Source organism: Myotis daubentonii, chromosome 2 (assembly GCF_963259705.1).
Source record: "Myotis daubentonii chromosome 2, mMyoDau2.1, whole genome shotgun sequence".
NCBI classification, from domain to species: domain Eukaryota; kingdom Metazoa; phylum Chordata; class Mammalia; order Chiroptera; family Vespertilionidae; genus Myotis; species Myotis daubentonii.
The window spans coordinates 4059743-4076991 of NC_081841.1; the positions used below are offsets into that span (position 1 = coordinate 4059743).

A 17249-nucleotide genomic window follows, 5' to 3' on the forward strand; every position below is an offset into this window, starting at 1 on the left:
AAGAACCAGCCTTCGTATTGGTGTACGGCTGAACGGCGGAGGCATCCCAGTAAAATGAGGGCATGGAGGACTCCCCCACCCCCACGAGGAAGGATTATAGACAATGAGGTTGGGCCCGAAAAGGATCTAGAGCAGTGGTCCCCAACCTCTTTTGGCCACGCCCCACCTAAGCATCTCTAAGTCCTGATGCACCCCCCTCCCTGTGACATGGAATTCTTATTATTCAGAAAATGACTCCTATGCACGTGGTCGGAGCCTGAAAGGTCATTAACTTGATCTAAATAAGCTTCCATAGAACATGGCATCCATGAAAGAGAAAAATAAAAGAACGAAAGGACAGTTGACATACTGAGGAAGAAATCACTAAGAAATTGTTAAAAATAATAATATGGAGTGATATGAAAAAATAGCAAATAAAATTTCAAAACATAATAGAGTAGCGGCCGCCAACCTTTCGGACCTCACGGACCACCAGTGGTCTGTGGACCACCTGTTGGCGACCGCTGTAGTAGAGAACTGAAATGCATAAATACGTCACAATATATTTATACACTGTATATGAGGCTCCTACGAACCATAGGAAATGCACAAAATTCGCTGTCAATAACTTATTCTCGAATTACCCCCCCTTAAAAATCAAGTTGCCCCCCTGTGGGGCTTGTGCCCCACATTGGGAACCACTGACCTAGAACCCCAAGTGATGAAGGAGACGTTTGGGGTACTAAATGCTGTAATGAAGGCCCTAAAGTGCGCCCTTTGCGTCTCTGACAGTGGCAAGTCTAGGACAAATAAGGAAAAGTACTTCCTGTTCAGTCACGTTTGCTAATTGGAAGGCCTGGGAGTGAATCCATGTGGCCCCTCAGGGGGTCCCAGTCCAGCAGAGCCCCTAACTGGTGAACCAGAATCCAGCAGGCTGAGGGCTGGGGAGAGAGCTATGAATTCTCCCTGCGGCTGGGGCAGGGTCAGATCCTGAACACAGGACAAGGGGCTGGGAGGTTGTGCCAGGGGAGCCAGAATGTGGGGGAGGGGCTGCGTGTGGGGCTGAGTTTGGACTTTATTTTGAGGGGGTGGTCTGGGGAGGCTTGGCAAGGCCATTTCTATGAGGGGTTCATGCACAATGGTGTCCATTAGTTCCAGTATTGTTTTGGGTATCACAGGCCCTGGGGTGACAGAGCAATGGGGTGACTCCAGTGAAAAGGCTCTCTCTTCTGCTGCCCTGGGGACCCACTGCCACACCTTCATGGATCACATGTATACCTGGCAGCAGGCTCCAGCCTGACCTCTGGGTGGGGGCCTCTGGGCCGGGCCAGGAGGCAGGCCAAGGGGGGCCAGGTAGCACTTTTTTTTTTTTTTTTTTTTTTAGCAGAGCACAGTAAATTTATTAAAGCGATAGTATGCACTTAAGAAGTGAGAGCAGCCCTAGCTGGTTTAACTCAGTGGATAGAGCGTCAGCCTGCGGACTGAAAGGCCCTGGGTTCAATTTTGATCAAGGGCATATGCCCTGGTTGCAGCTCGATTCCCAGTAGGGGGCGTGCAGGAGGCAGCTGATCAATGATTCTCTCATCATTGATGTTTCTCTCTCCCTCTCTGAAATCAATAAAAAAATATATTTTTAAAAAAAGAAGTGAGAACAAATGACCTTGGAGAATGAGATGTGCCGATGCAGTGTACATGGAAGATTTTTTTAAAAATGTTTTTGTTGATTTCAGAGAGGGAGGGAGAGAGAGAAATAGAAACATCAATGATGAGAGAGAATCATTGATTGGCCACCTCCTGCACGCCCCCTACTGGGGATCAAGCCTGCAACCCGGGCACGTGCCCTTAATTGGAATCGAACTCGGGACCCTTCAGTCCACAGGCCATCGCTCTATCCACTGAGCCAAACCGGCTAGGGCTCCTTTGTCTGGTTTTAATTGGGTTGTTAGTGTTTTGCGGTTGGGCTTGTGTTTAGGAGAGGAACTTGGAAAGAAGGCGCTGTGGTACGACCATCATCGCCCCTGCAGCCCAAGTGGTAGGAAAACATCGGATGTGCAGAGGGCAGGATGGACGAAACAGGCTGCCCTCACCGAGCACAGTGGGTGCCCCGTGCGCCCCCCAGAATCCTGCCAGGACTGAGGCGCCATTCCTGCAGCTGCCGGCGAGTGTCTCTGTGGCGGCCCTCAGCTGGGCTCTTGCCTGAGACTTGCCCATTCACTGAGGGCAGCCCACGGCCATTAGGTGTCCTCCTCGCAGGGGTGCCAAGGGCTGCCCCCTTACATTGGTTCAACCCTGCAGGACCACCCCAGCTCCCAGCTCCCTGCGGAACTGGCTAAGGTTCCCAGTTCACCTCCTGCCCCTCCGGCTTCTCTCCCTCCTTCCCGATTGGCCCCTCATCGCTGCCCAGTGAGCGGTGAGCAGGCGCATCTCAGGGACTCCTTTCCGGTTTCCCGGGGAACCCAACCCGAAACGGGAGGCTACGGTTCGAGGGGGCCGGTGGCCTAACCACTGTGGTTGCTCTGGCGGTGCCGGTAACTGCACCAGTACGCACCCCTCCTTCCCTGGGGCCTGCACCAGGCCCGCGAAACTACTATTTGCTAAATGAAACGCAGTAGTAACCACTGCGGCCTCAGGTGTGCAGGGCAGGTGTGAGCGACCGCGGGAGGGAGGCTAAGTTTGGCCTTGGCACCACGTCTTTACTGGGGTTCTCCCCCACGCAGCCCCCCACGGCCCTGGGGACCGGATGTGAGGTGCTCCGTCCAGCTCGGCTGCACCCCTCCATCGGACGGAGCGTCTACCAGCGCTGGGCTCCGTCCCCTCATCCTTCTCGCCATCACCTTGTCCGGGCCTGGGTCCCCTCCGCCGGCTGCGCGGTAGCCAAGCTCCTCCGCCGGGCTCCTGTTCTCCATTCTCTTCCTATTGTATTGAATGTATTGGGGTGACGCTGGTTAATACAGTTATATAGGTTCCAGAACACACCGTCTGTGTGTTGTGCCGTGTGTTCACCACCCCAGAGGCGCCTGTTTCTTGTCTCAAGGAATTCCCGCAGGTGGAACGGCGGCGCCGGCCCCTCTGGAGCCTGGAAAAGTCTCCAGCCGAAGGCGCAGGCGCTCAGAGGCCCTCGGACGGGCTCCAGGGAAGACCTCATCCAAGCCCCCAGCGCTGCCGCTGCGGACACCGGTGGGCGCTCTATCCCATCCCCGGGCCGGGGACGGGGGCGGGGGCGGAAACGCTGCCCACGGGCTGCGGGTGGATTCAATCCCACGCGATCCTCCCGCCCTTCACCCTTCGGATGGATTCATGGCGTTGGTTTGCGGCCAGGTGCGCAAGGGGGCGCGGGAAAGGCGGGGTGCGCGCGGGCACTGGGGCGGGGAGGAGGGGGGTCCGCCGGAGATCCCGCACGCGCTTGGGGGCCGCGGTGGGGGTGGGGCGCGGGGTGGGAGTGGAGGCAAGGCGAGAGAGTGCAGGCGGCACGCGCCCGGGGAGGCAACAGAAGCTGTGCGCGTCCTCCGTGTGTTGTAGGCGGCCGTGTGTGTGTGTGTGTGTGTGTGTGTGTGTGTGTGTGTGTGTGTGTGTGTGTGTGTAGGCGTCCTCACTGCGCCCCAATCCCGGTCTCCCTCCTCCTGAACCCCTGCGGCGGGGGGTGGGGAGGTGCGTCTCCATCCCGGTCGAGGCACGTGCGACTTGTTTTAGCGAAAGAGCTTCCAGACGTGAGCCCGGCGGGCGGCGTCTGTGGGAGGCTTTGGGGGGGGGGGGGGGGGGAGGAGTTGGAGGAAAGCCCGCCTTCCCGCAAACCCCGAATTCGGCCTCTTGTGAGCGGCTCGGGCGGCCAGGCGGTGGGCCGGGTGCGAGGATGGAGGCGGCGCTGCGGAGTTTAAAGTGAATGCGAGCAAAAAGGGGACCGACGCGGCGAGGGACGCACGGGATCCCAAGGGGGCCGCACCTCCCATTCACGGGCGGCGGGACCTCGGGCGCCGGCGGCCCCGGGAAGGCGGCAGCGCCCCCTGTCGGCGCCTCTCCCGGCTGCAGCCCTGGCCGCGGTCCTCCCGGAGGCTGCCATTGGGGACCCTGGCCCGCCGCCACCAGAGCATCTTCCGAGGCGCGCTGTCCTTTGCACTTCGGCTGCTCCTGGTTTGAATGAAAGAGAAAGGGACAGGAAGCCCCCCCCCCCCTTGTGTGAGAAAATGGAGAGACATGAACAGACACTTGGGTGGCGGTTTCCAAACGTTTTTGGTTCAAGGACCATTTCAGGGTCAAAAATTCTAAAGAACGTCTCTCCTCTCTCCACCTTGCAAAGTCTCAAGGCGCTTCCTTGTCCGCAGGATCGGATTACAAAGCGTTAAATAGAAAACTGCAAGAAGCTGCTTCCTGAACATCTAGACGTGCTACCCTAGTCCCTGACCCCGCACCCTGCTTGCTTTCTCCACTCACCCCAGTTTGCAGTTGTTCTGTTTGCCTGTGGCTGTCTTTCCACTGGCCTGTCAGCGCCACTGACTTGATTCCCGGCCACTGACCCTCTCTCTGCCTCAGTGTCCACATCTCTGGGCCTGTGCAGAGCTGGCTCTCAGCAAGGGGGTGTTGGGGGCAGGAGCCCCCCAGCAGCTATGGCAGCGCCCGCATTTGGTTTTCTGGCGTCTCTGCACCCCAGGGCCCACAGGAGTGGGTCAGTATTCTCCAGTGCGCATGGAGTCTACACGGTGCTGCGTGTCTCACCCGGACTGACATTTGGTGCAGATATTTTTTGACCAGCCACCAAATCCTTCCCAGGAATGTTCTGGAATCAGGTGTGCAATGAGAAGTGGCAGCGTCAGACCCGACCCTGGCTGGGCTCTGCTGGGCCTCGCTGAGCCGCTCTGGACCCAGCACCGTGTCCTCATTGATGGTGGGGCACAGCATTCCTTCCCTCATGAGGAATTGTTCGGTATATGGAGGTTGAGTGAGATAAACATGGTTATTGAGCACTTGCTGTGTCCAGCACGCTTCTGGGACCGTGTATTGAATCATTGAATCAATGAGGTAATGCCAGAAGGGGGCCTGGCTCGGTGTCTGGCATAAAACAAATGTTAGATGAAAATAGCTTTTTAAATTGTTTTCAATATATTTTTTATTGATTTCAGAGACGAAGGGAGAGGAAGAGAGAGTTAGAAACATCAATGATGAGAGAGAATCATTGATCGGCTGCCTCCTGCACGCGCCACACTGAGGATCAGGCCTGCAACCTGGGCATATGCCCTGTCTGGGGATTGAACGGTGACCCTGGTTCATAGGTCAACGCTCAACCACTGAGCCAACCAGCCAGGCTGCTGTATACTTTTAAAATACAAATCAGCGTAGGATGAAGGGAAAGAGGCCCAACTGAGAACTGAAAGTACCATCCGCTCAGTTCCAGCTTATACCAAATTCATAAATGATGGCTTGATTTTCTGTGAAGCCCTAATGAATATATTCATGATTTTCTCTCTCTGAATGCCATTAACATTTCCGTGTGAACCAGACATTAATTTTTTAATTTTACCTTTTCTCTCCTTTGGCAGCAGTTTCTCCTGGCTTTGATCATGCCTGACAGCTGCCCTGGGTATCTCTGGCCGGACCCTCTCCCCTGAGCACCCCCGTGTGCCCGGCTTGCACATCCATCTCGGCTGTCCCCTCCACACATCCCGTCATGCCTGCAGGCCTACTGCCTCTCAGGGATTGCACCCCTCCCCGGCCCCCACCACTCAGGCCCAAATCCTTACACTCATCCTTCTCCTCTCTCCCCCCAGCCACAGTCTGTCCTGAGATGCCATTGGCTCCGCATTAAAATAGATGCAGACTCCGTCCACATCTGCCACTTCTATTTTTTTTAATATATTTTATTGATTTTTTACAGAGAGGAAGGGAGAGGGATAGAGAGTTAGAAACATCGATGAGAGAGAAACATCGATCAGCTGCCTTCTGCACAACTCCCACTGGGGATGTGCCTGCAACCAAGGAACATGCCCTCGACCAGAATCGAACCTGGGACCCTTCAGTCCACAGGCCGACACTCTGTCCACTGAGCCAAACTGGTTAGGGCCTGCCACTTCGATTGCTGCCTGCCAGCTGGAGCCGCCCGTGTCTCTCATCTGGAATACTGCCACCACACCTCCACCTGCTCCTCCTTTTCTATTGATTGATTGATTGATTTGACAGAGGGAAAGATGGATTTGTTTTTCCACTTATGGTATTTATACATTCATTGGTTGCTTCTGATTCTCGCCACCAGGCCCAGTGCCTCTAGGAGCTCACCTGCTGACCTTGACCTTGCACTTCGCCCTCCAGCCACATCGGCCTTTTCATTATTGTTATTTTTGTGATCCTCACCCGAGGATATTTTTCCCATTGCTTTTTAGGGGGAGTAGGAAGGAGGGGGATGGGAGAGAGAGAAACCTTGATATGAGAAAGACACATCGATTGATTGCCTTACACACCAACCCAGACTGGGGGCTGGGTACATGCCCTTGACTGGGAATTGAACCTGCGACCCTTCTGTGCCACACAACCATTGAATGACACTGGCCTTTTATTTTTTAAATATTTTCTTATTGATTTCAGAGAGGAAGGGAGAGAAACAGAGAGAGAGAAACACCAATGATGAGAGAGAATCATTGATCAGCTGCCTCCTGCACACCCCACATTGGGGATCGAGCCCGCAACCCCGGCATGTGCCCTGACCGGGAATTGAACCGTGACCTGCTGGTTCATAAGTCAATGCTCAATCACTGAGCCACCCTGGCCGGGGCCACACCCCTCTTTTAAATGCACCCAGCATGTTCTGTCCTGTGCCCTTACACAGCAGCCGCTGGACCCCGCGGGCGCTTGTCCCTCCTCGCTGCCCACGTGACCAGCTCTACCACCTCCTCCACGTCTTTTCTAAATGCCACCTCCTCACCAGGTCTGCCCGGACCACCTGCCTTAGAATCGTCTCTGCCCCAGGCATGCGGATCCCCCCTTCCTCTGTGTTCTCAGGGTAACAGACTGCTCTCCGGCCTGTTCTTGGCTCTTTGTCTCCCTCTGTGGGAATGGAAGCTCAGACGGGCAGGGGTCTTCTCGGGTTGGGGTTTTGTGCCCACTGCATCCCAAGCACCGGCCCCTAGCAGGCCCTTTGTAAACTGAGCGAGCAAATGAATGAATGCTCGCAGCCCATCACCCCGGGCGCTGCCAGCCTGCCAACCGCGCTAGCTTCCTCCTGGGATCAGGCCTTGGTTTCTTGGAATTCTCCTCAGAATGCTTCTGTGTGGGGAGGAGGCAGGGACTTCGGTCTTGAAAAAGAAGGTGCTTTATTATTCTAAACGTTTCGGTTATTGGAATGAATGAATCCAGAGTTCTGAAAGGCTGCACGAAGTGACAGCCCTCCAGGATCGGGGAGGGGAGCAGGCGCATTTCTGATCCGGGTCCCACGCCCTTCAGACCGCCCACGGCCGACGTGGAGTTGCGTGTGCTGTGCCCACGTGCGTGTTTGTGGAGACCGTTCCAGAGCCCTCACTGGAGTCTCGCAGGACCGGTGACCCACACGAGGTTAGGAGCCCCTGGCTCGGGGCAGCCCCAAGTGCTTCTGCGGCCTCCTGCCGCCTTGCGCCCCATGGGAGTCGCCGATGGCCCTTTCTGCCTCCGGTTCCCCGCTGTGAGATGGTGCCGGATGGGGTGCAGGGGTGTGTGTTCAGGCTCAGGAGCTGGATGGCCCAGGTTTGAACCCTGGTCCATCGCGTGTCTGCTGTGTGACTCTGGGCGAATTACTTCACCTCTCTGAGCCTTGGTTCCTTCATCACAGAGTGGGGATGAGTTGTGCTGAACAAGTTTTCTTTTTTTCTTTATCTTCACAGTTTTTGTGATGAACAAGTTAACTCACCTAAAGGCTGAGCTGTCACATGGCACGTGGTAAGTGCGAATATGCCACTGGGATATGATATTGCGGCAAAATATCCTGCAGGAAAGACTTGCCTTTCAACTTGAAAGGTAATTGACTGTCGCTTTACAGCATGAGTGTGAAGGGCCTATTCAGAACGGGCAGGCCTCAGTTCTGGAAACTTTAACCTTAATCTCCCTTTACCGCGGTTGTAACCCTTGGAGTTTAGACTTCAGTGCCTTTCTGACTCATGAGATTTGGTTCCTGGAAGGCTTTTAGAAATCGGGCAGACGTGCCCAGCGGGAGTGGCTCAGTTGGTTGAGCATTGTCCTGTGCACCAAAAGGTTGCCGGTTCGGTCCCCAGTCAGAGCATGTATGGGAGGCAACCAGTTGATGTTTCTCTCTCACATCAATGTTTCTCTCCCCCTCCCTTTCTCTCCCTCTCCCTGTCTTTGGGTGAGGATTTAAAAAAATTAGGTAGAAGTATGTGTAAAATATGTACAGGCAGCCCTCGCGTTACGTCAGACTCGAGGTTACGTCGCCATCTCCCATTTATTTATATAAAAAAAAAGTTCCGTCATTTTGACGTGTGTACATATGTGCTTTATGTTTTTTATTATTTATTTACCACAAGTAAAGGTCAGGAATTGTTATCTTTCTTTTAAATTCTTGTACTGTTTCCCTTCATTACCGCTGTGTCTGTGCTCCATGTGGGTGACGTAGGTGCTTATGTAGGCGGGTTCCGACTCACGGCGAAAATCGCGTTAGGTCGCGCGCCGTGGGAACGGATCTCCGACGTCACCCGAGGACGTACTGTACAACAACAAAACACGTCCTCAGCGGAGTGGACAGTGTACTCTATACCCTCGTCAGTGATCTTTAGATCTCTAGAATATTTACTTGGGCATGTCATTCACCAAGAAAAGCCTTTGGAACTTCCCTTAAAAAGAACTCAGAGGTAGTCAGAGCCACACACAAAGCCATTCATTTGTAGCCACATTTGAGATTTGTTTTGTTCTGGGTCCTAAATGGTAGGACTTATTTTGATCAACATCCTTACTAATCAGGCTGGTTGCAATCACGTTCGCGTATTCCCAGAAATTCAGCTCACCTCTGAAAGCTGAAAGCTCGCCAGTGCTGAGGACAGTAAAAAGTGTGGCCTAAGTGCCTGCATTTACCAAAACCCCTCCCATGGCCCACTTTAAAATGAGCACACATTTCCGGGGTCTAAATGATGCTCCAGTAATTATTTAAAGAAAAGGTAAAGACCTTCTGAAATGAGGGCCCCTGTGCTCTGAACGCAACCCCCCAAATCCGGCCCGCGGCGTTGCTGCTGAGTCAGCGCGGGCGCGGGCTAGGAGCGGGTCGGCCGTGTGCGGGGTAGCGTGGCCCACCCGCCGTCACTGTGGGTGTGCGGCGGTGGCGGAGCCCCGGTGTGTCCACTCCACTGTGAGCCTGGCCATGCCACCCCCAACCCCCTGACTCCCCCCCCAAACCCCAGGTCCCCAGATCTGAGATACCAAGGCCTCGTGCTAAGGCCGCTTCCTCCCGGACCTGCCGTCAGCGCCCGGTGCGGTGCCATCGGCACCATCAGCCTCCAGAGTTCCTTCCAAAGGCGCTACTTCTGGCTTAAGAGCTGACCTCCGACTGACTGGGTGACGACGTTTCTGGAAAAGGCTGTGGAAGCCACTCAGAACAGCTCTGTCCGCGGCCTGGGGGCCTGGGTGAGCACCGTGCCTGCGGTGGGCCCCTGCGTGCGCGGCGCACCTGCAGGAGACCGCGGCTCGGACGTGGGGGCTGATGCTGGGAGCCACTTGAAAGCTGGGAAGACCTAAAGCGTAGGGACCCACCCCTGAGCCAGGCGAAGCTGGCTGTGGTTGTGTTGTGCCCAGATTTCAAAGTTCCCAAGACCCCCAGGGAGCCAGTCAGTCCGATGCAAAAGCAAAGAGTCCTTTATTATGCAAGCCGGCCTGCGCTCCCCGTTCACCAGACCCACCGACACAGCGGAAAGTCCAGCGGCCGAGAGAGAGAGGCCTGATGGGACAGGGGGTTTTAAAGGGGGGTGGAGTGAGGGCAGGAGAGGGCACTGTGGGCCCGGCTGATTGGCCAGGCGCGAGTCGGTACAGGATGTGGTCATAGTGATGGCGTGCACTTCCCTTGATCACCATTGGTTAATTCAGAGAAATCCTGGGTGTGGCTAGCAGCGGCTTCTTCCCGTGAGGAAGCACGTGGCCCCATCCCAAAATGGAGGACCCAAGGCAAGATGGAGGGTGCACATGGTCCTGTCCCAAGATGGAGACCCCAAGGCAAGATGGAGGGCGCAGTCCTTGTCTGGCTCCTGCTGCTGCCGCTCGAACTCGCCACAAGGCAGGATGGCCCCCCACATGGGGCCCGGCGGTCGGCCCACGCAGGCCCCGGTCCCCCCCGACTGGGCCCCGAGGGCCGCATGGACCCTCGGCCTCAGCGCGGGCAAGCGGGGAGCCGACCACGGGGGAAGGGAGGAAAGAGTGAGGCGGTGAGGCCTTCCGCCCCCATGACCTCCCCCGTGGTCGGACGCCGCCAGGCCCCCACCCCTCGGCCCGCCGCCGGCCACCGCGCAGCCGGTCCGGAGACTCGACCGCTCCGGGGAGGCCAGGCCCTACGGCGGGCGCGGAGGGATTTCAGAGCCAGGCGGTCAGACTCCTCCCCCCGCACCGCCCGGAGAGGCGGGCGGTGCGCCTTTCATTCCCCCCTTGTCTTGGAACTTCCGGCTCAATCATGAGACGGGCTGCAATTCTCTTCCACCAAAACTATCAACTGAACTATCCCTATAAGGCTAACAAATGGTCCGGTGGAAGTGAAAGAAACCATTTTAGATTTAATAACTTCTATTGAAATAGGATCTTTCTTCTTAGAATTCCTCCATGGTTATCATAAAAAAAACAAATCAAGATTTAGTATTATTTGCCTTGAAGAGGCTCAAGCATTCCTGTTTGTTAGGCTAGGTTTAAATTTAGAGTCTGTTGAACTAAGCCTCCGTTTTTCTGGGCACCATTTTCAGCTGGACCAAGTCTCTTCTGTTATTTGGTTCCTGGTCTGGGCTGGGCATGGGAAGCAAGAAGCAGCCACGGGGACAGGAGACCTTCCTCAGAAGGGGCGAGTGTTCAAGCCCGTGCACCATTGGGGGGGGGTGGGGATCTGTGCCCCACCTTTGTTGCACCCCAAGTTTTCTCCTACTGGCCCCCAGCTGTGCCTGTCTTAGGTCGTCCCACCCTGTGGGATCTTACCCGTCGTTGACTACCAGCTATCTCTGGGCCAAGTAGGGTGATGTGAGGTTCAGTTCTGTCTCCTTGATAGCCTATGTCCCTCTGGCCTCCATGCCCAGCAACTGCCTTGGGTTCCCCTCGCCTGCTGGCGGGGTCCCGGCATTGATCACATCTCTTGGGGAGTCCAGGTTTCGTCTACAGAGAGGCCCCAGCTTACGCCACTGGGCAAGAGACAGATCCACGGTACCAGCTTTTCATAAACCCAGCTTGAACGGAGAGCTCAGACAACAGCTGTAGACAATTGGGATCCTTTTGGCAATACAGAATGCTTAAGTGCCTTCTCAGGAGGGAATAAATCCCTTCACATATCGCCAGATTCTGGAGGAATTACATAAGGAGAAGAACATACTGATCTACTCTAAGATTTTCTGACTTTCCTTGCTACTTCCTTTTCATAGATTTAAAACAAAACAGTAACTGTTGGCATAAAACCTTCTTCCTATGCATAACTATCCCCCTAACCTTCTATTCTAAACAGGCTTCTTTTTTTTTTTTTTTTTTTTTAGCTTTACTACCCCTGACATGGGCATGGTGACTCAGGCCTGCAAGGCAGTATATAGGCTGCCAGCTGTTAGCTGTCTCTCAACAGAGTCCAAAACCTGATGGGCACCCTTTCCTGCCCAGTTGGGCACCTGCCCCCTTGCCAGCTAGACACCCTTTACTTTTGGGGCCACCCCACACAGCTCCCTTCCAGGACAGCCAACATACATTCGAAACCTGCAAAAGAATCAAAGGTTAATATAACATATCAATACAATGAAACATCATGGCTGCTTTAGGCAGCCGAATCTTCTGCTACTAAACATGTGACCCCATAAATTGTCCTTGTCTCTTTGGAGCCTTGTCCATGAAGATGCAGGCATTATCTAAGTGTATTATACAGTACTGTGGGGGCTCCTGGTGACAGGAGTGATCGCGAGCCATGTTACCGGCATCAGGCAGGTCGAGCACGCCGTAGCTTGAGCTTGAGCGGGTTGCATTGATCTCGATCGATGCTCCATTTGGTGATGAAGTCTTTCCGGGTCATGGATGGATCCGCTGACCGCACGTGAGTGTGGTGGACCCAGGTCGCGATGCCATCTACCTTGAGAGCGGTGGGGGTGGTCAGCACCACAGTGTAGGGACCTTTCCAACGTGGTTCTAGGGTCTCCCGGCGGTGCCTTCTGACGTAGACCCAATCTCCTGGTCTGTGCTGATGAGGAGTTGGGGTTGGGCTGGCTTCGTAGATGGCGCGGAGGCGTGGCCAAATGTCCTCATGTGCCTTCTGGAGCCCTCTCAAAGAAAGAGATAGTTCTTGATTTTCAAATTCAGCGAGAAGGTCAGCTTTAAGGTTAGGAATGATAGGGGGTGGCCTGCCAAACATGATTTCATAGGGAGTAAAGCCCAGGGTGTAAGGGGAGTTCCTTACCCGGTAAAGGGCATATGGTAGGAGAGCCACCCAGTCCCCACCAGTCTCCATGGTTAATTTGGTAAGGGTCTCTTTTAGAGTTCTGTTCATTCTTTCTACCTGACCTGAACTCTGGGGTCTATAAGCACAATGTAATTTCCAATTTGCCCCAATAGCCCTGGTTACTACCTGTGTTACCTGTGAAATAAAGGCTGGCCCGTTGTCGGACCCTATCATAGCAGGAAAACCATACCTGGGTAAGATGTCTTCGAGCAGCTTCTTGGCCACCGTCTGAGCTGTTTCATGCTTGGTTGGGTATGCCTCTACCCAGCCAGAGAAGGTATCTACAAATACTAAAAGATATTTATAACCATACTTCCCTGGTTTAATTTCAGTGAAGTCGACTTCCCATTGTGCTCCCGGTTTGGTGCCTCTGAGCCTGGTCCCTCTTTCATTTGATCCAGCTCTTGTGTTTGTGAGTTGACAGGTCTTGCAGGCAGATACAACCTGATCTATCTTGGTATCCTGCTGGTGAATCTTGATCCCAGCATGTCGAATTAAGTCCTTCATTTTCCGGGTCCCCAGGTGAGTAGACCGGTGCATATGTTCTAATACCGTGTCCCCGAGCCGGTCTGGTAGTATGAGTTCCCCTTCTGGTGTATGCCACCATCCCTTTATTTCATGGGCTCTGGGGAGCTTTCTGATGCGTTGCAATTCTTCCTGGGAGTACTTGGGCTGGTCTGGTAAGACTGGGTCCCCTGGGTCTGGGAGTTGTAAGGCCATGGTAGGGACCGAGGTAAGGGCTACTGCCTTCGCAGCCTGGTCAGCCTTTTGGTTACCTCTTGCTACCGGGTCATCAGCTTTCTGGTGCCCTTGGCAGTGGATTATGGCTAACTTGGCAGGAAGCCATAAGGCTGCAAGCAGATCGAGAATCTCTTGCTTATTTTTTATTGTCCGTCCCTCTGCCGTCAGCAGCCCTCTCTCCTGATAGATTGCTCCGTGGACATGAGCTGTAGCAAATGCATAACGGCTGTCTGTGTAAACGTTAAGCCGCTTTCCAGCCCCCAGCGTCAGTGCCTTAGTAAGGGCGATGAGTTCTGCTCGCTGGGCTGACGTCCCGGAGGGCAGGGCCTCCGCCCACACAGTGTCCGTTTCAGTGACCACCGCTGCACCCGCGTACCTGCACCCGTCCCGCACGAAGCTGCTCCCATCCGTGAACCAGGTGGCCTCTGCATCAGGGAGGGGCTGGTCGGTCAAGTCCTTCCGGAGTCCATGCACCTGCTCTAGGATTCCCGCACAGTCGTGTAGTGGGGCATCTAAGTCAGGGTCGGGCAGCAAAGTAGCGGGATTGAGGGCCGCACTGGGGTGGAACCGTACTCTTGGAGGGTTGAGTAGGAGGCTCTGGTAATGGGTTATACGAGCGTTACTCATCCATCTGTCAGGAGGCTGCTTCAGGACTCCCTCAATGGCATGTGGGGTTGTAATCCAGATTTCCTGCCCCAGGGTCAGTTTGTCGGCGTCTTTGACTAAGAGCGCTGTTGCCGCGATAATTCTCAGGCATGGTGGCCAGCCGGCAGCTACAGGATCTAACTTCTTGGACAAATAAGCCACTGGGCGGCTCCAGGGGCCTAAAGCTTGAGTCAAGACCCCTTTCGCTATCCCTTTGTGTTCATCCACAAAGAGGTGAAAGGGCTTTGTAATATCTGGCAGGCCCAGGGCTGGGGCACCTAGAAGGGCCTTCTTTAACTGCCTAAAGGCAGCTTCATCTTTCTCAGTCCAGTCAAACGCCTTTCCCTCTTTGGTAGCTTCATATAGGGGCCTGGCGATTTCGGCAAAACCCGGTATCCAGAGGCGGCAGTAGCCGGCCGATCCTAGGAATTCCCTTACTTCTCTTCGGGAGGTGGGAGTAGGGATTTTCAAAACAGTCTCTTTCCTGGCATCCGATAACCGCCGCTGCCCGCCCTCCAGGATGTATCCCAGGTAACTCACCCTTTCTCGACATAACTGAGCCTTCCTCGCGGATGCCCGGTACCCTAAGGCCCCCAGGGTGGCCAATAGATCTTGGGTCCCCCGCTCACAGTCCTTGGCTGTGTCTGCAGCAATCAAGATGTCATCTACGTACTGGAGGAGGGTGAGGTTGGGGTGTTCCCTTCTGTACTCACCCAGGTCCTCGTGCAGCGCCTCGTCGAAGATGGTGGGCGAGTTTTTGAACCCCTGGGGTAGGCGTGTCCAAGTCAGCTGTCCACTGAAGCCCTCCTCTGGGTCATGCCACTCAAAGGCGAACAGGGACTGACTTTGAGGTGCTAGGGGTAGACTGAAGAAGGCATCTTTCAGATCTAATACCGTGTACCAGACTTTAGAGGGTGCCAAGGAGCTCAAGAGAGTGTACGGGTTTGGGACTGTTGGGTGTATGTCCATAACTCTTTTATTTACTTCTCGGAGGTCCTGTACTGGCCTGTAGTCGTTTGTCTGGGGCTTTTTAACCGGCAGTAGGGGAGTGTTCCATGCAGACTGGCAGGGAACTAACACCCCCAAGCTCTTCAGTCTCCTGATATGAGGCTGAATCCCCTTCCGTGCCTCCTGAGGCATAGGGTACTGCTTGATTCTTACCGGACCTTCTCCTGGTTTTAGTTCTACTAGGACTGGGGCCCTGTGGGCGGCCAGCCCCACCCCTCCTGTCTCTGCCCATGCTGTTGGGAATTCTTGTAGCCATTTGTCCATACTGCCCTCCACCAGGGAAGTCTTCTGGTAGAGGCGATATTCATCCTCTAGCCTCATGGTCAGGACCTGAATGGGGCGGCCCTCCTCATCGGTGACCTGAGGCCCCCCTTGTCTGAAAGTTATTTGAGCTCCAATTTTGGTCAGTAGGTCCCGTCCTAATAGTGGGTAGGGGCATTCCGGTATTACCATGAAAGAGTGGGATACCTGGCCTGTTCCTAAATCTACTGTCCTTCGGGTAGTCCATGAATACTGGCTCATACCAGTTGCTCCTTGCACCCAGGACTTTTTATTCGCCAGTTTTCCTTGCGGGGTACGGAGGACCGAATGTTGTGCCCCGGTGTCAACAAGGAAGTTAACAGGAGTCCCCTCCACTCTGAGAGTTATCCTGGGCTCGGGGAGGGGGTCCGAACCCTGACTCCCCTAATCACTCAGTTCACCCAGCTCTAAGACCTTGACTCGGTCAGTCCTGTCTCCCTTCTCACCGGCCTTCTTCGGACACTCTCGAGCCCAGTGCCCTATGTCCATGCAAAACTTACATTGATTCTTCCGTAGCCCCCGCCTCCCCTCTTGGGTGGTCTGCTTACCTCTTCCTTTATTGCTTGCAAGCTGTCGGAAGCGACGGTCTCGCTCCTTGGGGAAGTCCATGGTCGTAGCCAGCAGGACCCTAGCCAGGTCCCGAGCTTGCCTACTGCTAGAGGCAGCCACGACGCGAGCTTGCCTGTCTTCTGGAGACTCTCGGTTATTGTACACCTTCTCTGCCACTGCCAGTAAATCCTGTAAACTCTTCTCTCCCAACCTATCTACTTTTTGTAGTTTCCTTTTAATATCCGCGGCCGACTGGTTTACAAAGCTTATGATCACAGCTGCCTTGTTTTCAGGAGCTTCTGGATTCATGGGGGTGTAGGTACGGTAAGCCTCCATGATCCGTTCTAAAAAGGCAGCTGGAGACTCATCCCTTTCCTGCTGAACATTCCCCACCTTGGCCAAATTAGTTGGCTTTCTAGCAGCCATTCTGAGACCTCTCATTAGGGTCTGACGATAGACCGAAAGCCTCTCCTTACCTTCTGCCGTGTTGAAATCCCATTCAGGCCTAGTTAAGGGAAAAGAGACATCTATCTGGACCTGGTTGGCAGTTGGGTTTCCATCCACGCCTGGAACCACTTTCCGGGCCTCATTGAGGATCCTTTCTCTCTCTTCCGTCGTGAACAGAACCTGTAAAAGCTGCTGACAGTCGTCCCATGTGGGCTGATGGGTGAAAAGAACAGAATCTAGCAAGTCAATAAGTCCCCCTGGTTTCTCAGAAAACTTGGGGTTTTGTGCCTTCCAGTTATAGAGATCGGATGTTGAAAAAGGCCAATAATGATACGGTTGGTTGCCATCCGCATCCGGGGGTCCAGCGGCCCGTAAGGGCAGGGTCTTGATAGTGGAGTCAGGTGCTGCAGCAGACAGTTCCCGCTGAGCCCTTTGCCGGGTGAGAGGCGGGCCTCCTACCGAGGCCACTCCCGGAACTCCGCCCCCAGCCACTCCCAGAACTCCGCCCCCAGCCACTCCCAGAACTCCGCCCCCAGCCACTCCCAGAACTCCGCCCCCAGCCACTCCCGGCGTGGAAGGATCGTCCCTCCATGGGCTATATGGGGGAGGAAAGATTAGTTCTTCTTCAGTCCCCCCCTGCAGGATAGGGAGGGGAGGGGCCGAAGGCTGGGTGAGAGTCTTCCTTTTCTCCTCCTTTTCCGTTCTCTGCAAAGCAAGAATGGGCTTCGGCCCGGGAGGACGTGGAGGTAGGAAGGGCCTGAGCCAAGATGGCGGGTCTTCCACGAGGTCCTGCCAAGTAACAATGTAAGAAAGCTGACCAGGACGTCCCCCCCTAAGTCGGGAGACGACATCCCTGACTCGGCGGATGGTGGGGAGGTCAAAAGTCCCCTCCGGCGGCCACCCAACGTCCAAAGTTGGCCACTCCCTGGAACAAAAAGTCTGCCACCGGTCTTTCCGAACCTCT

At 54.7% G+C, this 17249-nt stretch overlaps 1 protein-coding gene across 1 annotated transcript in view; it reads left to right on the forward strand.

Moving 5' to 3' along the window:
- The first annotated feature begins 3231 nt into the window (after nucleotides 1-3231).
- Nucleotides 3232-17249, forward strand: part of NFAM1 (NFAT activating protein with ITAM motif 1) — a 73033-nt gene continuing 59015 nt past the window's right edge. Inside the window, exons 1-2 of the mRNA XM_059680814.1 lie at nucleotides 3232-3297; nucleotides 7818-7872. Of these exons, the coding sequence (XP_059536797.1) occupies nucleotides 7863-7872 (10 nt within the window). The 5' untranslated portion in view covers nucleotides 3232-3297; nucleotides 7818-7862. The remainder of the gene's footprint in view (nucleotides 3298-7817; nucleotides 7873-17249) is intronic.